The following is a 24,383-nucleotide window of genomic DNA, read 5'->3' on the forward strand; positions in this document are numbered from 1 at the left end:
GGTGGCGCTGTAGGGAAAATGAACACCTGCTGATGTATTCCTTCAGAGATTGCAGCTGATCGCTGAAAACTGAGCATTTATTTGTATACAGGGAAACTGGTGATAACTGGCGGATGTTTACAGAGAAATTGAATAATGCAGAGATTGAGCTCCTCCCAAAGCCGAAGGTTATTAGAATCTGATACGGTTGAAGTACAGCTCCGCCCTTATTAGCTTCTGCGCAAAAGAAATTATTCTACATATGTCAGTGATCGGGTAACTAAACTTCTAAAAAACTTTTGACATGTCATAGTGACATGTCAGAAGTTTTGATCGGTGGGGGTCTGAGCACTGTGACCCCCACCGATCGCTAAAACGAAGCGGCAGAAGCGCTGTGCTGCTTCGTTTCTGATCGGCTTTCAGCAGAATGCCGAGCAAGCGGTGTACAGACCCGTAGACTTTCTATTGAGCTCGTACACCAATTGAAGCGGTGAAGTTTTTGTGATCGGTGGGGGTCTCAATGCTCGAACTCCCACCGATCTAAATTTTGACATGTCAAAAGTTTTTAAAAAGTTTAGTAACCCTTTAAGCTGGCCATACACTTGAGATTGATGTCGGATAAAATTCAACATGCCCGACCCTTCTCTCCACCGACATCTGCCGTCAAGGGAGAGTCGGGACGCCACCGTTAGAAGGTCAGCCGCTGCTGCTGAAATCGGCGGGTTCGACTGACATACATCAAATGCGTATGGCCAGCCTTAGTGCCGGCTTCTTTTTAAAATGAAATAGCAATTTTTGAAAATATACACTGGAAAAAATACAAACTACCGTACTACAAATTATGGCCTGTTCACATCACCGTTCATTTCCGTTCCGGGGTTCCGTCTGAGGTTTCCGTCGGGTGAACCCCGCAACGGAAAGTAAAAGTGAAACCACAGCTTCCGTTTCAGTCACCATTGATATCAATGGTGACGGAAACATCGCTAATGGTTTCCGTTCGTCACCATTCCGGCAGGTTTCCGGTTTTCCGACGGAATCAATAGCGCAGTCGACTCCGCTATTGATTCCGTCATTAAAACGGAAACCTTCCGGAATGGTGACGAACGGAAACCATTAGCGATGTTTTCATGTGAACAGGCCCTCAGTCGTTTTGGCGTAGTCAACCACGCTATTGCTTCTCTATTGCTTCCGGCAAAACGACGGGTCCGGTGCACAAAAGAGGCAAACGGAAACTAGGGGCACCGGCTCCGGCACCATTGAAGAAACCTCTGGTTTCCGTCGGTGTCCGTTTGTGTCTGCTCAAGGTCCCGTTCTGACAGAAACCTCCGACGGAACGTCAGAACGAGACCCCCAACGCAGATGTGAACAGGGGTAATGAGATAAGATCGGGAAGTGGCTTATGCACTACTGAGACTTGTTACCATGTAAAAAAATAAATCAATTTAAAAAAAAAGCGAAAAAAAAAGCGAAAAAAAAAACGAAATTATTTGTAAAAATAAATAAATAAATAAAACAGAGAAAGTATAGAAACTGCTCCGGAGTTGGAACGACCTGATATTAGGAGACCCAAGAATTAAAGTGTAATAATAAAAAAAAAAAATATAGGAAACAATAAATAATATAAATAAATAATATAAATAAATAATTGAACCTGAGTAATTAGGGTTAATAGGATTTTTGTTGCAGGATGTTCTGGTGTTTGAGAGACTCCACATAATCCACTTACGAGGGTCTGACTGAGAGGCGTTTTGTTTTCAGGAACAGATGGGCGATTAGTGTATGGGGGGGGGGGGTCTCAGCGCTCTCCTGACTATCTGTACCATGCGGATACTGGCACCATGCCAAGCACTCAGCGTGATGTCCTCACAACACACACAAATCAATACACACCCAGGCCTGTGATCATCACACACGGGTCACACGCTCGGAAACGTCTCCGAAATGTCTCGTTCCAGTTCAGTAGAGGAAAATCTGAATTTTTCCTCCTTTAAAAAATTTATTAGGAAGTTGAGTTAATAGTAAATCCCAAATATTTTAGAATCAATGCCTTCAGCTTCTGGAGCAAATCAGTCATTCCCTTGAAATGTCCTTCCGGCGCCGGCCATTTTCACCATACCATATTTATTGGCATCCCATGATAACACGGTCATAGGGAATTGCTATTTATGCAACTCTCTAATATACTCCTAAAAATGGGTAACAGGTCCAGCAAAGGATATGATTCCCCTATAGCAGACCCGCCAAGATCTGGCACTCAGGAATCTAAAAAGAGGAGTGACAGCCCCTGTAGGACATATAATGACGGCCATCGTGGTTGTCACCCAGCTCGTAATTACCTGACAGCAGAGGACAAGTTAAGGACCTATGTAGGAAATCTACCTGCTAATATTACTGGCAGGCACCTCTTAGGGTCGTAGGGCGCAGTTACTATCTATAGACGCTTCCCATCACCGTGTACACACAAAGCAGCAACTCATGGAGGGAATGGCCCCCGTGCGAATACATTGTATGAGTCACACACCGGCAATTCTGCACACAGACAAACGCAGGAAACTTACAAGAAGGAAAGAGGCAGAAAACAGATGAAGATGACTACGAGACATTAAAATAGCATAAAAAGAGCACGCTACAGCACTCACATAGCGGTGACAGCCACAGTACTCACATAGCGGTGACAGCCACAGTACTCACATAGCGGTGACAGCCACAGTACTCACATAGCGGTGACAGCCTCAGTACTCACATAGCGGTGACAGCCTCAGTACTCACATAGCGGTGACAGCCACAGTATTCACATAGCGGTGACAGCCTCAGTACTCACATAGCGGTGACAGCTACAGCACTCACATAGCGGTGACAGCCACAGTACTCACATAGCGGTGACAGCCACGGTACTCACATAGCGGTGACAGCCACAGTACTCACATAGCGGTAACAGCCACAGTATTCACATAGCGGTGACAGCCACAGTACTCACATAGCGGTGACAGCCACAGTACTCACATAGCGGTGACAGCCTCAGTACTCACATAGCGGTGACAGCCACAGTATTCACATAGCGGTGACAGCCTCAGTACTCACATAGCGGTGACAGCTACAGCACTCACATAGCGGTGACAGCCACAGTACTCACATAGCGGTGACAGCCACGGTACTCACATAGCGGTGACAGCCACAGTACTCACATAGCGGTAACAGCCACAGTATTCACATAGCGGTGACAGCCACAGTACTCACATAGCGGTGACAGCCACAGTACTCACATAGCGGTGACAGCCTCAGTACTCACATAGCGGTGACAGCCACAGTACTCACATAGCGGTAACAGCCACAGTATTCACATAGCGGTGACAGCCACAGTACTCACATAGCGGTGACAGCCACAGTATTCACATAGCGGTGACAGCCACAGTACTCACATAGCGGTGACAGCCTCAGTAGTACTCACATAGCGGTGACAGCCACGGTACTCACATAGCGGTGACAGCCACGGTACTCACATAGCGGTGACAGCCACGGTACTCACATAGCGGTGACAGCCACGGTACTCACATAGCGGTGACAGCCACGGTACTCACATAGCGGTGACAGCCACGGTACTCACATAGCGGTGACAGCCACGGTACTCACATAGCGGTGACAGCCACGGTACTCACATAACGGTGACAGCCACGGTACTCACATAGCGCTGACAGCCACGGTACTCACATAGTGGTGACAGCCTCAGTACTCACATAGCGGTGACAGCCACAGTACTCACATAGCGGTGACAGCCACAGTACTCACATAGCGGTGACAGCCACAGTACTCACATAGCGGTGACAGCCACAGTACTCACATAGCGGTGACAGCCTCAGTACTCACATAGCGGTGACAGCCACAGTACTCACATAGCGGTGACAGCCACAGTACTCACATAGCGGTGACAGCCACAGTACTCACATAGCGGTGACAGCCACAGTACTCACATAGCGGTGACAGCCACAGTACTCACATAGCGGTGACAGCCACGGTACTCACATAGCGGTGACAGCCACGGTAATCACATAGCGGTGACAGCCACGGTACTCTCATAGCGGTGACAGCCACGGTACTCACATAGCGGTGACAGCCACGGTACTCATAGCGCTGGCAGCCACGGTACTCACATAGCGGTGACAGCCACGGTACTCACATAGCGGTGACAGCCACGGTACTCACATAACGGTGACAGCCACGGTACTCACATAGCGCTGACAGCCACGGTACTCACATAGCGGTGACAGCCTCAGTACTCACATAGCGGTGACAGCCACAGTACTCACATAGCGGTGACAGCCACAGTACTCACATAGCGGTGACAGCCTCAGTAGTACTCACATAGCGGTGACAGCCACAGTACTCACATAGCGGTGACAGCCACAGTACTCACATAGCGGTGACAGCCACAGTACTCACATAGCGGTGACAGCCACGGTACTCTCATAGCGGTGACAGCCACGGTACTCACATAGCGGTGACAGCTACGGTACTCACATAGCGGTGACAGCCACGGTACTCACATAACGGTGACAGCCACGGTACTCACATAGCGCTGACAGCCACGGTACTCACATAGCGGTGACAGCCACAGTACTCACACAGCGGTGACAGCCTCAGTACTCACATAGCGGTGACAGCCACAGTACTCACATAGCGGTGACAGCCACAGTACTCACATAGCGGTGACAGCCACAGTACTCACATAGCGGTGACAGCCTCAGTACTCACATAGCGGTGACAGCCACAGTACTCACATAGCGGTGACAGCCACAGTACTCACATAGCGGTGACAGCCACAGTACTCATATAGCGGTGACAGCGGTGACAGCTCACAGTACTCTCGAGGCGGCCAATGGCCTGGATCTCACCTTATCATTATAGGACTTCACAACGCTCTCCACGTGCTTCACGGAGAGCTCAAGTGGTCGCGGTCCATTGTCATCTTCAAACGCCAGTCGCAGGGATCCCTACCGAGACAGAAAATGAGACGAGGTAATAAACGCGGGACGTCAGAAGATACGAATTCCGAGAGAAAAGTGTGAGCGTATGTCAGGACGCGGTCGACAACATCATTGCTTTTATTTTACCGCCTGCATATACGAAATAATAACTGCAATCTAATTGGTTGCTATGAGTGATACCGCCATGTCTGCTCTGCAAGTTATAGCAACAGATTTTGAGTTTACATTTTATTTTGGGGTAACAGTCTGAAGGTTTTTACCTGTACCAATGAGATTTGTGAGGACGCAGACACAGTTAAAATCGGGACTTCATAATGGGACATCACCCGGAATCCAGGACTGTCCCGCTGTATCTGGGACGTGTAGATACTGATGGACTGTAGATGGTGATTTGGATCCCCAGAAGGTCTCCATGACAACACTGCACCTGACAGAACTCAGAACAGGGAATGTTGTCATGAGAACCTCTCAGTAGTGCAACTTCAGGCTTTGGGCCTGTAACTTTAAGTGATCATATCTCAGCTTAGAAGCGAGATATTACGAACCGGTTTTCACATTTTGAATGCACATTAATAAGCCTTTTATACATTTCTTCCGGTAGGTCTTGTAAATGAACACAACCGCCATATGAACCTCATGCAACATCTGATTAATAACATGACAGGAATATTTCTTCGGAAAAGAGACACGAGGGCTCACAGCTGCAGAAAATCCTCTGCGCTGCTGATGTATGTCAGCAGCACAAGCCCAGGGAGATGTCTGACCTAATTGGAGACAGAACAAAAATCTAATGGAAGAGGCGCTCAGTCCTTGTACTGTATAAAATGTACCCCCCCCCCCCCCACCATTTCCAGATGTCACCTGTTATTTCATATTTGTCACAATGAATGGTTTCCGAATATAATATAAGACATAGGGAACTTTAGGAGTCACAGGACGCAGTTATAGATTATTACTGTATTTAATGCTGGGCTTTGTTTCGCTGTGGAAGGGTTAAATGGGTGTCCTATGGCACTTTTGGACTGGGGCTCTCATAGAAAAAGTCACCGTATGGCCTTGGCAGCCATTACAGCTCCTATACGGGTTGTCACCTTATATTGGCTCTTACAGTAAAGACGTATATAGGCTCTTACTAGGGATGTCACCATACCAGGATTTGGACTTCGATACCGATACTTCGTGTAGTATTTTGCGATTTCGATGCCAAAACGATACTTTGCCAACAGTAATAAAAAAAAAAAAGTTCTTCCGTTTTCTGATGTGAGGCGCGAGGTGTGATGATGAATTTTGAATGTGCCTCACATTAATAGTAATTAACCCCATCATGTGTCTCAGTCATAATGGGTTAATGTGCGAGGTACATGATGGGGTTAATTACTATTAATGTGAGGCACATGGAGGTTAAATTCATCATCGCACCTCGCGCCTCACATTAATAAGTGATAGAAAGCAGTGTTTATTTTATTTTTTTACAGCGCACACATCATAAATGATGCAAAAAATTAGTTGTGCAGGTTATTACAGCCGCACCAATACCGAATGTGTGTATATTTTATGTATTAAGACTTATTTTAATGTTTATTGTAAAAAATGTGTGTGTATTTTTTTAATTTAACATTACTTTATGTTTTCACTTTTTTCTTTTTAAACTTTAATGTCCGGGCATATATATATATATATATATACACTGATAGTACACAGGCAGTTGTTAGGACATACCTAAGCATGCCCTAACAGGAAATATGGTAGGACAGCCCTGGGGTCCTTTAACGGACTCTGGGCTTTCTGCCCATATATGGTATGTCCCTCAATCGCGTCACAGCTTCGATCGCAGCATTCAGGGGAATAGCAGCGGAGATGAGAGGTTTCTCTCATCTCTGCCGTTAGAGCGGAGCTGTGGCTGTGTAATACAGCCATTGCCCCGCTCCTGACAACTAGCGCGCGCGCGGTCAGCATGAGGTGATGCGGCCAGCGTTGCACTAATGAGCGCAGGCAATGAAGACAAAACACGTGGGTGTTTTGCAGTGTGTCCGCCATGTTCGGTCTTCAGTGCCGCCGTTCATTAGTGCGGAACTGGTCGCATCACATCATCCGGAGCGCGCACTTGTCAGGACTCAGGAGCGGGGCAATGGCTGTATTACACAGCCGCAGCCGGGCTCTCATACATTCATGTGTTACAATGCTAAGCTGTGCAGCCCCACAGCTAAGTATCGAAATACATGAAATAACGGTATCGAACCGTTTGAGGGTGCACGGTATCGAAACAGTATCGAAGTTTCGGTGCATCCCTAGCTCTTACAGTAATGAGGAATATTGGCTCTAACAGTAAAGACGTAGATAGGCTCGTACAGTAAAGAAGAATATTGGCTTTTACAGTCAAGTATATAGGCTCGTACAGTTAAAAATAATATAGGCTCTTACAGTAAAGAAGTATATACGCTCTTACAATAAAGAAGAACATAGGCTCTTACAGTAAAGAACAACATAGGCTCTTACAGTAAAGAACAACATAGGCTCTTACAGTAAAGAAGAATATAGTCTTACAGTAAAAAAAGAATATAGTCTCTTACAGTAAAGAATATAGTCTCTTACAGTAAAGTAGTATATAGGCTCTTACAGTAAAGAATAATATAGGCTCTTACAGTAAAGAATTATATAGGCTCTTACAGTAAAGAATTATATAGGCTCTTACAGTAAAAAAGAATATAGGCTCTTACAGTAAAGAAGAATACAGGCTCTTACAGTAAAAAAAGAATATAGGCTCTTACATTAAAAAAGAATATAGGCTCTTACAGTAAAGAAGAATACAGGCTCTTACAGTAAAGAAGCTTGGTCACCTCTGAAGATTGAACCTTTTTTCTCCAGGCGGAGGGAGTGCCCTCTTGTCTTTTGAGAGGATTTTACATGGAACAGCTTTTCACCATCATTTTGGTATGGGCCATTTATATATACAGTAAGTTAATCTTTTCCCCCCTTAGTCATCTCTTTTCAAGGCTAAATTGATTGAATTTTTTTATATATTTTTTTCTCTTTGCTCCCCCTTTGGGTGTAGGGTGGGTGGTTGGCGTGTATTAATTGTATTTGATAAATATCTATAAATAATTTTTTTTCTGAAAAAATATTACAATAAAAAAATAAATAAAAAAATATAGGTTTCATTTTTTTAACTCTTTCCTCATAACAAAGATTCTCCATGACCCTTAGTAGTTTAGTTGCTCTTCTTCGCAACTTTTCCACCTCCAGGGCATCTTTTCTATGAACTAATGCCCAGATTTGCCTATTCTCAATGAGTGCGCACTAATGCTACGGTATGTAAATCGGTAATATTATATCCCTGTCCCGCGAGTCCTCTTTTAATACACTAGAGAATCCTACTGGCTTTAGACGCAGCTGATTGACATTGTGCTGTTGCTCTAGTGAGTCGCACCGTATAGTAAACTCCTGTAGGAATAACAAATTCCCTCTTGAATTATATGAGCTCAGCTAAGCTGTTAAGGGTGTGTCTGACGACAAGCTTGTTGACGGTTTCCAATAACGACCAGTAGAGTTGTGAGTGCAACTCTATAGTATAATACAGCACAAGATAAGTAGCGCAATTCACTTTTGATCTAGATTGTAACTTTATAAAGACTGTAATAATGGACATACCCTTTAAGTTATTCCGCCTATAGATAGTTATTGTGCATCGGACTCCAAAAAAATAATTGTGCCGCGCTCAATTGTGCTCCGTATGTACGGAGATATTCTCCCATACAAAATCCAATGGAGCATGACCCAATTTTTTTTCCGCAGCTCTTACCCTTCCCAGTGCCTAATGGCAGTGACAGGATTTGTCAGCACCGGCTGCACGATGGGCGGCTTCTCCGCAGAGCTGAGTTGTAGCTAATAACAAATTCTGCTCTGCTACATCTGCAATATATAACATGCTGGCCTTTCTCACTTGCAAAGAGCCAAACGCCCACACACCCTGTAAATCCCCACAAGCCCACACAGGGTAAAGCCTCAGCCAAGATCTATAGAAATTTCACAGCATTTCCATCTATTCATTTCTGGTCACACTTAGAATCGGAACACAATCATTAACCCCTGGAATGCAAGATGCATTGACACTAAAGAGGCTCCGCCCACATGTAACGGTAATTTTCAGAGGTTTCCCACCAGAAACATGGATGACGTATTTTAGGATGAAGGTGAGTGGGGCTGTATGGCAGTTTCTACACAGCGCCGCCTGGTGGCTGTCACAGGTAAAAAGCCAAAAGAGGCTTCTGCACCTTGCCTAGTGTTCATGACCATAGTCGTATTGACGATTTTCTACAAGTACTACATCAACAGTTTTACATAGGGTGAGTTAGAGGCAATATCCCTAAAGATCTAGGGTGGTTTAGGTGTTATGACCAAAAATCTCTGGTGGTCTAGGGTGGTGTGGGGGTTAATAAGAATATCCGTGGTGCTGGTGAGTGTCGTAGGGTTAATACCTGAAGGTCTAGAGAGGTTTACGGATTAATATCTAAGAGAGTCTAGGGTGGTGAAGGGGTTAAAGAGGACCGTACAACTCTCCAGACATACATATTTCATGAAATAATTGTATTCCCCCTAAAATCCAGATTCTGTAGCATCTTTTCTTAGAACTATGAGTTGTACCGTTCCTCTGTTATTCCTCCTACAAATTTATGAATAAATGGACAATGGGGTGTCACCAGTTGGGGGCGTGTCCTTACACAGTCTGACACTGTCCAATCAATGCTTACAGTCTCAGACTGTGTAGGCACACGCCCCTTGGACAAGGAAAATGCTAACACCCAGTTGTCAATTTAGTCCTACATTTCTAGGAGGAATAACAGAGGAACGGCACAACGTAGAGTTTTAAGAATAGATGCTCCAAAATCTGGATTTTATGGGGAATACACGTATTTAGTAAAGTAGAGATGTCCCTGAGTGGGGTTTTGTAGTGTTAGAAAACCCGACGGCTCCTTATTTCTAGAAAAGATAGGGGTACCCAGTGGTCGGACTCTCACGGGATGATCAGACATTGATGACTTGGAAAGATGGAGTCACAGCTCCAGCAGCGAGCGTGGTACTGGGAAGAACAGCTGTTTAAACCCAACGCTCGGCAGAACAGCTGCGTGATAATAAAGCCTCACTTCTCAATACACAATACATCAGTCATCCCATACCGAGGCCAAGGCTACCCTTGGGGCGATAAAAAAATCTCTGCCATTGTTTTATTTTTTTCTCACTCTCGTTTTAATTCCGTTTCCGCTCTTAAATATTCAATTTAGGCGACGGCAGATCAATCCCCGGTTCTCTTCTGTCCCCGTCACTATTCCGTCTTGCTCCAGGCTAGTCTTCTGTAGAGACGCAGTAAAATCATGATCACAGGGCGGACGAGGAAAAAAAAAAAACGCTCGACATAAATCAGGCCGGATCTCGGCGTCCTTTAAATTTAATCTGACACTCAATCTCTGCTGTTAAATAAAAGCCCTTAAAAGCCCCATAAAAAAGGCACAAGCAATACATTCTGTAATTTGTCATTATAATGGACTTCATAGACGGCGGCGGCGGCGGCGAGAGACGGTGGAGTGGAGGCTGCAGAACACACGTCATAGGAGTCTGCATTGTGGGATTTTAGGACCATTTCGGCCTAAAATTACACACACTCCAAAAAAGTGCTTAAATCTGTTCCTAGAAAAGCCGGGTGGCAACCAATAGTGCCGCCATTTCAGTTCCCACAACGGTTGTCACCCAGTTTTTACAGCAGCAGGGGCGAAGGACCGCATTGAAAATCATTCCCATATATAACTACCCCATTTAAATGACCAGCTTCTGAATATAGGAACTCAGATCAGGGAAAAACTTGTCCGGTTTATGTCAGCTCAATGCCAGTGGGCAGCTTAAGAGGGGCGGTAAACTCTGGGTGGTGAACTTGCTATAACTCCATACTTCCCGTTCATTATTATAACTCTTGCTGGACATAAATGTCTCATCCGTTACTACATTCTGTCATTGTTTTGCCATTACTTCCTCTTGGGGCCGGACTAAGGTTATGTTCACACGGGGTATTTTGCCAAGCTTTTTGACGCGGAAACCGCGTCGCAAAACTCGGCAAAAACAGCCCGAGAACGCCTCCCATTGATTTCAGTGGGAGGCGTCGGCGTCTTTTTCCCGCGAGCAGTAAAACTGCCTCGCGGGAAAAAGAAGCGACATGCCCTATCTTCGGGCGCTTCCGCCTCTGACCTCCCATTGACTTCAATGGGAGGCAGGAGAAAGCGTATTTCTCGCTGTTTTATGCCCGCGGCGTTCAATGGCCGCGGGTGAAAAATCGGCGTGCAGGGAGAGGAATATCTGCCTCAAAGTTCCAAACGGAATTTTGAGGCAGATATTCCTCCCCCAAAATACTCCGTGTGAACATAGCCTAAGAAGGCATTCCAAACTTTCACTCCTCTTACTGTAAATAACCCTTTCCTATATTGATGATAAAAAAAACTTTTTTCCCTTCTTTGTTCATCCTCATACAGTTTACATTGGTTCGTGTGAAGGGCCTTTAAACGAGCGCTGAACGACCTGTATCCTGTACCCATTGAATCCCATTAGAAAACTAACATATACGGCATGATATACTTTTTTTGCATAATAAATAATGAGATGTTTTATTGTTCTTTTTATGCACCTACATCTTTATTTGCTTTTCGGCTGCTGCTTGGCATTGAGTGCTCAGTTGGTTTTCAGCTAGTATTCCTAAGCTCTTCACAGGGTAATTTTTTGGTGTGATACATTACAAGGATATATTTAATGAAAAAGTATCATTTGTCGAAAGACACTTACCCCTCTTTTCCCGGCCTCTTCATTGAGGGCAGCTATCCACGCCTTCAGCCATTGACTCCTCCAACTAGTCAGGGATAAAATCCAGGACAGTAAAGAGTCGGCCTCACTCTGCGCACCGAAATACGGCGGCTTCCCTTTACGTTTCCACCAACCATTTAAGACGTACTGGACGAGATATACAGCAATGGTCACCAAGGAGGCAAAAAAGAGGGTAACCAGACAAAACCACTGAACTTCTCCAAACCAAGACATGGCTCAACGTGGTCACCACATCTACGATATACCAAGATCTCTAGAGGAGCTTCATGAAATAAAATGTTGTATTCTCCAAGAGGCTCCCAGTTCTCTGTAGGGTATCTCAGAAGGGTAAAAAATAATTCAACGGGAAGAGAGATACGTCTTCCATGTCTATGGACGAAGTCGGAGATCAGAAGGTAGGATCACCTCAGCTGTAAGACTCCAAGGTCAAGACTGCAGAAGAAGTCGAAAGAAACGGAGTTTCCCGAGTGGAATGAGTCGCAACACGTGGAATATGTATTGGAATTTTTCCCAGCATCCCTGGTCCCAGAAGACGAGATGGCAAGACAACCGCTGGCATAGACCCAACGACCTGGCTTCAGACCTGTTGGAGGAACATCATCTCCTCCTGTGTTGTAGCTTGAGGGAGATGTCAGAAACAAACAGCACCATTCTCTCCGCTCCGGCTGTACCGCCGCTGGTCGGGAGCTGTGGGACGTCTACGGTATCTGGAAAATCTGCCTTTTTCCTGGAAGAGCGGAGTTTCCCTCTAGTTCCTCTGGAGATAGCAGCTCGGGGCTTTCATAATTAAAGTCACAGCAGAACCCAGAAGAAGTCGCTGGAGAAGAGATGACATCGTTAATGAGCGTACAATAAACATAAAATATTACGTAGACGCCAGTAGACCGAGCGCGGTATATATTTTGGCAGGAGCCATGGCTTTGTCTTCGCACACACCCAGATAGCTGAGAATCAAAACAATCAGGATAAGTACAGTAAACACATGGCGTCCCGTGCAGCTCCGCTCTACTCTGTGTGCCGCCATATGGTGCTCCATGTGGCGCCGTATTACGGGGATATTCTTCCCTAGAAGCAACGCTTCCTAATACCTCCGTAATATGGTATCTGATGGAGGATGCCACCATTTTTTTTTCTGTACGATTTGTACAAGTAGACCCTATAGAAGCCTGTAGGTGCCCCATTGTGGAGCTGTAATATGGCACCTATAGAAGTCTATAGGGATCGGCTGTACCTCCATATGATGGATGCTGTAAATGGAGGTATAAGGAAGCATTGCTCCTTAATATGGCGGCACATGTTGTACGAAGTCGTAGGGACTCTGTGGGCGGCATATGAAATTGAAGGCATACAGTGTGGTCCTATAGACTGCTATAGGTGCAGTATGACAGCTCTGTATAATTTGGAGCGGAACGGAGCTGTAATACATCCATGTGAATGAACCTTTAAAAGGTAACTAAACTTTTAAAAAAGTTTTGATATGTCATAGTGACATGTCAGGCATTTTGATCGGTGGGGTCTGAGCGTTGAGACCCCAACCGTTCGCTAGAACGAAGCGGCAGAAGCGCTCGGGTGAGCACTGCGCTTCTTAGTTTCTGATCGGCTTTCCATGAAGCGGTATACGGGTTCATGGACTTTCTATTGAGCCCGTACACCGCTCCGAGGAAAGCCGAGAAGAGCCGATCAGAAACAAAACGGCACAGCGCTCACCCGAGCACTTCTGCCGCTTCCTTTTAGCGATCAATGGGTGGTCTCAGTGCGCGGACCGCCACCAATCAAAACTTCTGACAGGTCACTGGGCTTAGCAAAACTTTTTTAAAAGTTTTGTTACACTTTAAAAGGGTTCCCCAAAATGTGAAAAAAAGTTAGCATAAAGCGCCACTCTTACATGGCTGTATCTGGTATTGCAGCTTTATGAGAATGGGGCTCAGCTGCAATACCAGATACAGCCTATGGACAAAAGTGGCGCTGTTTCTGGAAAAAACACAGAACTTTTTTTTCTAGTCCTGGACATCCCCTTGAGGGAAAGGTCGGGGAGTTGCCAAATTAGCAATTTTCTATAAGAGACTTCAAATGCTCGTACCAAAATATTTTTTTTTTTCACCTAATATAAGCCTCGGCTGGGCGTTTCTGGCGCCTTCATGTAACTTTATCTTATTCTGTATCCTGAATATTTGACACAAATCATTATTTTATTATTTTGTAGCTTTCAAATGTGAATTTTTGCTATGATCCCCCCTCCACCCCCGACGCCGCACGATACGTTGAGGCTTTTGTTTATTCAGCTGCGCTCTATTTATAGAGAAATACATATCTGTAATGTAGGTTTTGTGCATCGTGTTCCCATGACAACCCCATACACTACACGGTGCGTTCACCTAGGTCAGGCTTCGTTTTATATAAATCATTATAAAAAGGGGTGACTTTTTTTGGGGGTTTGTTTCTACCATACCTACTGCAATTCTCTATTAAAGTGAATCTGCACCTTTGATATTTTCTGACGATTTTTTTTTTATGGATAAATGTGGATGGGCCCTTTAAGGACCCGTTCACACCTGATGGTTTTACGCTTTGTATAGTTTGAAGGCCCCTATTGGATGAAATACTGTGACCGCACTCTCCAGCACTAGCTAGTAACCTGTCACCTCCACCCAGTGCACCCAACATGGCAGGTAGTGTAATTAGTGGCATCATGACGCATTGGAGCAGCTACGCCCTGATGTACGCAGTGTACACACAGCTGCTGTAATGGAATACCAAACTTCTGCTTATACTACCTGTAAGGTGCAGGCTTATCCGGCGTGTACAGGCCGTTCCTGCAAATACATACACAGGGCATTTTAAAGCACCCAGTCTTTCATTTCCAGTACACTGTCCCTTTAAGGCATGCTTAAAGGGGTTGTCCAGTCTGGAGGTTCCTCTACGAGAAACTGATCACCAAGGATGTCACTGCTACTTCATCCACATGAGCCACAATGTTTATGCAGATATTCCTGGCAACATAAGTGCTTGAGTCATCCTCTTCTGTCACCCAGCTGTCCCAGACTCCTGAATGGCATATCTGCCTAGTAATACAGTGATCAACCCCTTACTTTTGCATATGTTCCTTCAATGAGAAGAGCGAGAGATAACCACTGCGTGACTTGTGATGGCAGCCATGTTGGTTAACCCCCAGCTTTGTAATATCTATCTATCTATCTCATATCTATCTATCTATCTATCTATCTATCTATCTATCTATCTATCTATCTATCTATCTATCTATCTATCTATCTAAGCACTAGTAATATTTGAAGGACAGGGATGGTCAGCAGTGAATGAAGGACCTGCTATGTCCCTCCCTTCCTTCCTTATATACCCGTGCCCTTAACCTGCCAAAGATGAGGGCCGATCTCTGTGGCTTACAACTTTTAACCCTGGAACAACCATGCAAATGTAATGTGTAACTACTACCTGAAGGTTGTTTCGACATGCGGTTCTCACCCCCCACCCCATGCCAAATGTGCATGTTACATGGGGTTGTCCACTTTGGACCATCCCTAGTCATTATATTTCGTACTCTTATATCCCGTACAACAAAGCTGCAAGGGAAGTGAAACATTATATGGTACCCAATGAAATCAATAGTCATCTTTGTAATGCATGAATGGCGGCAGGCAAGGAGCGTACATACCATAGAGCCATACCATACGTCTGCTATGGGGCACTTGGAGAGAGGGGGCCCAGTCCTGGTTGGTACCATCCCCTTGACTATTGGGTGACGAGAACCAACGCAGAACTCCCCTTTCCAGAAGGTCTGTATTGCTAGCCAACAATGGGGTGGAGAATTAGACCAAAAGACATGGTTCAAACAAACACCAAACCCTTCTGTCCTAGCTAGCAACACCCAGCACCATAATGGGGGTCCTATTTTATTCTTTTCTATGGGGTCCCTTACTTGGCAGCAGTTCCCTCAGAACATGAACATGAACATAAGTGGAGAACCCCTGAACTACTGCCACATGGACAAGGGTTGTCCAAAGAGGACGACCCCCTTCATTTTTTGTTGGGATGAGCCCCATAAAACCCATATTACTAATTCCACATCCGATAGTGGACATTCAAGTGGTTCTTCCGTGCGTTCACAAGACCCCAACACGCAAAGACAGTCTTAGGCTTCGTTCACATCTGCGTTGGGGTCCCGTTCTGACGTTCCGTCGGAGCTTTCCGTCAGAACGGGACCCTAAACAGACACAAAATGGCACAAACGGAAACGGTGACGGATCCGGTGCCCATTTTTTTCAGTTTGTGCACCGGACCCGTCGTTTTGCCGGAAGCAATAGCTCAGTCGACCACGCTATCGATTCCGTCAAAACTACGGAACCCGACGGAACCCTTGCACAACTGAGACGAACGGAAACCATTGGCACCGGATCCGTCACCATTGAAATCAATGTTGATGGAAAGGGAAGCCTCTGGTCTCCTTTGGGTCAGTCAGGGCTCCGTTCTGACGGAACGTAGCCCTGACGCAGATGTGAACGAAGCCTAAGCTGCCCTCAAGTTATCACCTCTGCCTAGAAGTCTTTACGAAGGCAACAATATCTCTACTGGTCTATATGGACCTTTAGCTTACAGGCGGTGATATATAATACCGGCGTGACTACTCACTTCACTGCGCTCAAAGGTGAATAGATAAAGCAGAACAGAGAAGGTGTATTATTAGAAGACAATACGTAGGGATGGGCACGCCGCTATATAAGAAGGGACCGGCCGTACGTTCCACACCCCTCCTATTCATTACCAGGCTTCATGAGAGTTACATTGCCGTCAGCCCTAAATTATCTCCTGAATAATTTCCTTCCGACATAGGATCAGGGCAATAAAACGACGACGGCGGCTTCCAGGCACCATCATTAAATGGCAAATAACAGTCATAGACATCGGTAAGAGTAGACCGTATGCGCTACCAGCGCGAAAACAGACGTAGGGCAGCTCATACTGGGAGAAAGTATAGAAAAGTGTGACTTAAAGGGGGACTCCACATTGCAAAAAGCCTTACTATATATTTATTAAAACAAGTTCTATTCGTTTCTCAGTTATAATTTTTTTTAAATCTAGGTGACAACCAAGGTGTCCGCCATTACAGCACCTATTCAAGAGTAGTCACCCGGTTTTACAGCAGTTCTCGATATTGAATCAGCCTAGTTATTCAATGATACATCCTCCGATAGAACTATTAAAAAAGGACGACTCAAGAACTTATTAGAATTTAAAATACTTAAAGGGGAACTCCACTTTTGCCAATCACGGGTTAATGGAACTAGCATCTGTTGCGCTCAATCTCTATAATTAAAGGTCAAAAATGGGTCCCCGATCTGCAATTGAAGACCATTTTTTTTTTTACAGGTCCCACTTGTATATGCTGCTATAATGACCAGCTACAAACATTGATATCCACGTTGTAGGGGTGGTCACCATATTTTCTCACAGTCTACATAAAAAAGTTGGGAGCTACATGTTCCCGGATTATTAACCCCAGATTGCCAAAAGTGGAATCCCCCTTTAAATCCCAATGACTACATAGACCTTCCCCCTTAAAATCAAGACACGACCAATAAATAGAAGTCCCTGAATCGTCTTCTTCCGTAAAGCCATTAAAGTGTTAAAGTCATCCTCAGCGTGTTTTTTTTCTTTAATCGGTTTCTTAGAAAACTGGGTGACAACCAATATGGCAGTCATTGCAACATCACCAGAGGTTGTCACCCAGAATTTCAAAAGGATGGTAAAAGGTAAATCTGCCGTATTTATCATTCCGGACTCGAAGAGAGCTGAATGACAACCCCGTGGCTGTTATGGCGGCAATATTGGTGGTCATCCAACTTTCCCAGGAACAGGAACGACTAAACAGGTGAATTTTTTAACAACTTAGAAAAAGAGGACTATTTAGGGACTTTCTGGGGATTTTTTTTTTGTTTCGGGGAGGGGGGTGCTACGTTCATTCAATAGCAGGAGCATTATAGTATGAAAAGTTCAAAAAAGTCAAGAGAAAGTGATAGAGGTCGTCAGAAAGCCCAGCGGGGGGGGGGGGGGGGGGGGTGTCACTATTGTGCTACGCCGTGTGATCTTTTGTTACTTCCTGCTGAAACAAACAGGAACTGAACTCTCATTGTTACAGAGCTGCAGCAGTGAGAAGTCACATCCACATAGTATGAATAGTTACACAATGCAAGGACTATAGCACAGCCTGCAGGTAACCCCTCATGTACGGGCACATACAATAGCGATTCACGTTGCTTATCTAGTAAGTGCCAGGGCTGTGCGCCTACTTGTCCTTGGCGTAAGAGCGTCACGCGTTTCGAATCAAGCAATTTTTTTCTCAATATCGTACGAGCGCTATCCGTCACGATTTCCATTGAGTTCAATGTAGTGCATCAGATAACGCGTCTCAATGCCAGTCTATGGGTGCGAAAGTCATCGTCTAGCCCCGACCTTGTATCGTAGTGTGAAAAAGTGCGCCGAGGCGACCGTATGGCAGCCCACGTCTCTCCGCTATCCTCAGCCTGGCACCGCTCAGCTCCCCTGGTGACGATCACCATCACGCTGGACCGGTCTCTGCTACTGTGTGCCCACGTCTGGGACTCTGTCCTACTTATGCGTCCTCTGCTGCCCGTCTACTCAAGGGCACAGCTCTTTCGCAGTCGCCAGTGGGTTCGACCCCCTTCCTACCTGTTCATGTGACTCAGCAAACCCCCCGGCTGCGAGGCCTTGTGATCCCACACTGCAGGAGCCCAGCACCCGGCTGCTGGCCACAGGAAAGCCCAATACCTGGAGGTGGGGCCAGGATTGTGAGATTTGCATAAAGAGTACCTCCCCTAATCCTTGCATGGAGTGTGACTGGAGGAGGCTGCAGGGGGAGGCTGCATAGTGCACGCTCACTGCAGGCTTAACCCTATAGCTCCTGCATGCAGTGCCTTCCTGAGAGACCCGCACCCTCTAAGCTTGTGCAATGCGGTAATGATAGGGTTAACCATTCCCAATCCTGAAAACTGGTAGAGCAGGTGGAGTCCTCATTTAACTCTTTCCTTTCCAGAGTGCACAGCTTGGAGATAAGATTACTATCCCACCATCTTGAGCATGGCCTGGACTGGTCGGATAGGTCACTCAAGTGTCTGTGCTTATTTATTTTGGGGATAGAAGCCCTCCCTTCCCCCCCAATACTCGAATACTTGACTCCAGTTCTGGTCATTAGACCTCCCTCCTTCTCAAATGCAGAGAACTTCAAATCCCAGAATGCAACAGGACATGCTGGTGGATCAGCAAAAAAAAGACTGGATGCTGCAGAAGTGCAGTGGTGACCCCGCGCAATCACAGTACACTTTTTCTTTAAAAGAAAAAATAAATTAAACTTGCAATAGTATAAAGCCGAGATGGTCGCAACGTTGCTCAGGAGTTACATGCAGCTCCGGAATACCAAACCAGAGGCCACAAAAAGTGTATAGGGTTCAGTGAGACAGTCCCGGACTCTTGCCACTGACCTGGTACACATCTGTTATCCCGACTATAGAGATGGGGCACAGCAAGAGAGAGCTGCAGATAACTGGCTGCTGACATGTGTGTCCCTGTTAGAGGGTAGGGAGCAGTGCAGGACCATGGAGGAGATAAGCGTGTTATAAATCTACCAGCGGCAGTGCCCATTTATATGTACAATTCTCTGTTTGACACATGTAGAATTAACTCCTCTGTGGACACTACTCTTCTAAGGCCCTGTTCACATAACCGTTGCCCTTCCGTTGAGAGGTTCCGTCTGAGGTTTCCGTAGGGTTAACCCCTCAACGGAAAGGCAAACGGAAACCTAAGCTTCCGTTTCCCTCACCATTGATATCAATGGTGACGGAAACCTAGCTAATGGTTTCCGTCCGTACCCGTTGTACGCTATTGATTCCGTCAATCAATATCTCTATCTAGTGGCGGATTAAGTAGACCATAGGCCCTGGGCTGTTACCCAAACTTGGGCCCCCCTTCCCAACCGCCGCGCCGTAAGTATTGTTAACACTACCTTTATGTGCAAGCATTAACAAATGGGTGTTACGATTCCCCATGTCAAAGGGCTGTGTCCCTACATACTGACAGTCTCCAACCATCGCTGACAGTATCACACAATGCAGGAACACATCCTGCTGACAAGGGGAATTGTCTATCGTCCTGGACTGCACAAAGTCTTTTTGTGAAATACAAGGATTTCCTATAATAAACATGTCAGGAGAGGTGACAGATTCTCTATAAATCTAGTGACTCACAGGTGACGACGTCTCAGATTCTAGTCGTTTATTTTTTCCTCTTTTCTTCTCTATCCGGTCTATAGAGTTCTTGGCGACTTCTCCCGGCCAAGACCCATTTCTGCAGAATTTGCCACTCAGTTGTCTTCGGCTTCTCACTTTTCCAACATTTCTACACCTATAAATGAAAATAAAAATATCATGATGCCACACACTGTGACCATAAATATAATAACCACACACTGTGCCCCTAAATATAATAGCACCATACACTGCGCCCTTGAATAAAAGATTACCATACACTGTACCCCTGCATATAATTGTCAAAAACTAAAGTAATGCACCACATACACAGTGCCCCCTGTACATAGTGCCACACACAGCCCCTGTAGATATCACACATCCCCCCCATAGACAGCGTCATACACAGCCCCCTGTAGAGAGCGCCACACACATACCCCTATAGACAGCGCCACAAACAGTCCCCTGTAGATAGCACCACACAGCCCTCCCCCTCTTGTAAATAGTGCCACACAGCCCCCCTCCCTTGTACATAGTGCCAAAACAGGCCCCCTCCCTTGTATATAGTGCCATACAGCCCCCCTCCCTTCGTCCCTTGTATATAGTGCCACACAGCGCTCCCCCTTGTATATAGGGCCATACAGCGCTCCACCACTTATATATAGGGCCACACTGCGCACCCCCCTTGTATATAGGGCCACACAGCACTATCCCCCCTAAAAATAAATCAATATATATAATGTACTTACCTTGCCTCGTTCCCGCTCTGGACACATGCGCATTCTCCGGGCCGGACGTATGCGCAGACCGGCGTGATGCAGTACGTCATCACGATAGCCTGCGGAGGGAGTCTTACTAGCGCCTTTTTGGCTGCAGGCCTAACGCGGCCTGCAGTCTATAGTATTCATTTCTATCTGACTCCTGAGGACAAGTGAATGTGGCTGTCGCTAGCGCTGGGCCCCCTCCGGTGCTAGCGACGCCACCGGGCATGAGGGGGCCCAAACTGCCCTAATGAGGATCCGCCACTGTATCTATCTCTGATAAAGGGTTAGATGAATAATGTGAGGACTAATTAAAATGGCAAAGTCCTTTACCATGTCAGTGTTACAGTGTTTTCCCATTTAGTGTAGAACGGTGACATGGATTTTCCCTTTCCAAGTACATAACCTTATATTTATCAGTGTAAAACCTCACTCACCACTTCTCTGCCCACATCTCCAACTTCTCCAGATTTATTTGCAGCTCTGGAGTATAATACAGGATGTAGGTCAGGATCAGTACAGGATAAGTAATGTAATGTATGTACACAGTGACTGCACCAGCAGAATAGTGAGTGCAGCTCTGGAGTGTAATACAGGATATAACTCAGGATCAGTACAGGATAAGTAATGTAATGTATGTACACAGTGTCCCCACCAGCAGAATAGTGAGTGCAGCTCTGGAGTGTAATACAGGATATAACTCAGGATCAGTACAGGATAAGTAATCTAATGTATGTATACAGTGACTCCACCAGCAGAATAGTGAGAGCAGCTCTGGAGTATAATACAGGATGTAACTCCGGATCAGTACAGGATAAGTAATGTAATGTATGTACACAGTGACTCCACCAGCAGAATAGTGAGTGCAGCTCTGGAGTATAATACAGGATGTAACTCAGGATCAGTACAAGATAAGTAATGTAATGTATGTACACAGTGACTCCACCTGCAGAATAGTGAGAGCAGCTCTGGAGTATAATACAGGATGTAACTCAGGATCAGCACAGGATAAGTAATGTAATGTATGTACACAGTGACTCCACCAGCAGAATAGTGAGTGCAGCTCTGGAGTATAATACAGGATGTAACTCAGGATCAGTACAGGATAAGTAATGTAATGTATGTACACAGTGACTCCACCAGCAGAATAGTGAGTGCGGCTCTGGAGTATAATACAGGATATAACTCAGGAGAAGTAATGTAATGTATGCAAAGTGACTCCACCACACTGGCAGATATAGACAGCTGAGGGCCCCTGTGCAAGAACAGTATATGGGCCTTGCTATTCAATATCTCATCATATACCACCCCCTTAGGTCTCTCTTACAATCCATGAGTAATTGTTAGCCATAAAATTCATTAGGTCAGGCATTTACATACAATCTAATAGACAGAAGACTGCTTTAAGATGACAGTGGGCTGCTTACCTACTGGGCCCCTGTGCAGCTGCACAGTTTTCACCCATAGTATGTCCGCCCCTGCTCCACCAGCAGAATAGTGAGTGCAGCTCTGGAGTATAATACAGGATGTAACTCAGGATAAGTAATGTAATGTATGTGCACAGTGACTCCACCAGCAGAATAATGAGTGCAGCCCTGAAGTACACTTGGAGCTCTGGAGCATGGCCTCTTCAGTGATTTTTTTTGTAATAGGAGTGTAGGGACTCGCAATACGACGAGGACCCTCGACGTGGGTTCCATGCTTGCCTATTTTGGCCAAAATATCAACTAATACCTCCTGTTGATCATGGATATTTATTGTTTATCATGGATATCTTTTCAGGATACAAGCAGGCCTTGTAATGCTGGGGGAGAATAGTGTGTCAGTACTTTGTGTGGTACACTTAGAAGGTCCTGGGCAGTCCGCCAGATCTAATATGGGCGTAACTAGTAGGCTGTATACCAGCATGGTGCACTACATGTAACTGGCACACTTATAGAAGCTATATCTGTGTGCAAAAGATAATACTAAGCAGCCACCCACCTCATGAATAGTAGCTGGAGAGTGTCTGTTCATCAGTATGTTGCACCTGGGCAATCCCCCTCTATGTAGCATTGTGGCTTGTCTGCATCTTGCTGGGAATTGGAACTCTGTAGCCAGTGACAATACCAGAGAATAGGGAGTGCAGCTCTGCAACCATTCCTCTTGGAGGCTGGGTGATTGATTTAAACAATGGTTGAGACCAGATAAAGACTGACTAACACATAAAGTTTCCAGTGGATCCAGAAACACATTGGAGCCACCAACATTATTACCCATGTGTGGCTTAAAACAGGTCATAGATATAAGAATTTTGCCAGGGGGAAACAGGCGTTGGACAGGTTGGATTATTACCTGTTCAATCATTTGGTACCTCTTCCCTTCGTACAGTAGAAATACCATGCCCACTTAACTAAGCCGAACAACTAGATTAAAAGATGTAGCAACAAGAAAAACCCCTTATTGGAATAAAGCTACCGCTGATCTACAAATCACCTCCCGTGATCAGCTTTGTGTGAAACTGCTCAGTTCCCCTACAGCGGCCTCTGCAGGAGAAATGTAGCGTTACACTCTGTCTATTCAAATGAATAGATGATCATGTAATACATTGCATTACGGAGTCCTACATTGGGTAACTGAGGGGGTTCCTGAGATGAGGACCTCTATGACATCCATATATCCTAAATGGTAACATGGGCAGGGATTGTTCCGATGGGATGTAATGAGCCTTTCAGGGAAGATAAGATCCCGGATCCTCCACCTGATGGTAAATATTTTTTAACTACAACCGGTAAAAATAAGAAAATCCGTGTATAGAACTAGAAAAACCATTTTGAATAGAGTAAATTAAAATTGCTCATTAAAATGTTTTATTCAAACGAGTCAATTACAAAATAGGAGTTTCATTAAATGGGAAATTCTGAACAATTCTGCCGTATACTTTGTTTAATATAAACCTGATAGATCAATATTTGCACAAATACAAACATATATGTATATAATCACCAGCAAATGGTCTAACAATACATCAATTATCCAGTTCCACCAGGTGGAGTTTGCAGGTATTTTTCGTTCGGTTTCTTTTTTCTTGTTTGGAGTCCTAGTCCATGCTTTTAAGCGAAAGCCGGCTCCAGGTTCTAGCAAAACGAAACTAGCGGGCTGGTATCCTTAGTCTAAAATAAGTGAGCGACGCCCCCCCCAGCCCGTCCGACTCATTCAGCAGAGTCAAGGGTATCCGATCCTGCAGAATGGCCGAGAGGACTCTTCTAGCCTCCGAGAAGCCAGGGGGCTGGGATGTACATCTTATTGGCTACTGATGGAACTGCCCTTTAAGCTTTTTTTAATTCTTCATTGTTAATTACCACCTCTCGTCAGCTGCCACTTTCACTACCATTTAGGATATTAGTGATTTCTACTAAACGCTGATGCTACAACTGGTTAGAACCGATAGTCTTTTTGGGTCAGTTGGCAAGACCATAAAAGAAAGAGGACTACCGGGTGCTCACATCTACTCAATAGGACCAATTTCATAACGTCTTTTGACTTGT

The 24,383-nt window shown here is 45.4% G+C and overlaps 1 protein-coding gene across 3 annotated transcripts in view; it reads right to left on the reverse strand.

Moving 5' to 3' along the window:
• Positions 1 to 18,612, reverse strand: part of C2CD2 (C2 calcium dependent domain containing 2) — a 56,247-nt gene extending 37,635 nt beyond the window's left edge. For 2 of the 3 annotated variants that reach the window (XM_075854634.1, XM_075854633.1), the window contains exons 1-3: positions 18,525 to 18,612; positions 11,784 to 12,639; positions 4,869 to 4,967 (exon numbers count right to left, since the gene is read on the reverse strand). In XM_075854634.1, coding sequence (XP_075710749.1) covers positions 4,869 to 4,967; positions 11,784 to 12,035 — 351 coding nt within the window. In that variant the 5' untranslated portion in view covers positions 12,036 to 12,639; positions 18,525 to 18,612. Of the gene's footprint in view, positions 1 to 4,868; positions 4,968 to 5,221; positions 5,348 to 11,783; positions 12,640 to 18,524 lie in introns of those variants that run through there. The other variant, XM_075854635.1, reaches the window with a different exon arrangement.
• Positions 18,613 to 24,383: the final 5,771 nt, after the last annotated feature.

This window comes from Rhinoderma darwinii, chromosome 2 (assembly GCF_050947455.1).
Source record: "Rhinoderma darwinii isolate aRhiDar2 chromosome 2, aRhiDar2.hap1, whole genome shotgun sequence".
Taxonomy (NCBI): Eukaryota; Metazoa; Chordata; class Amphibia; order Anura; family Rhinodermatidae; genus Rhinoderma; species Rhinoderma darwinii.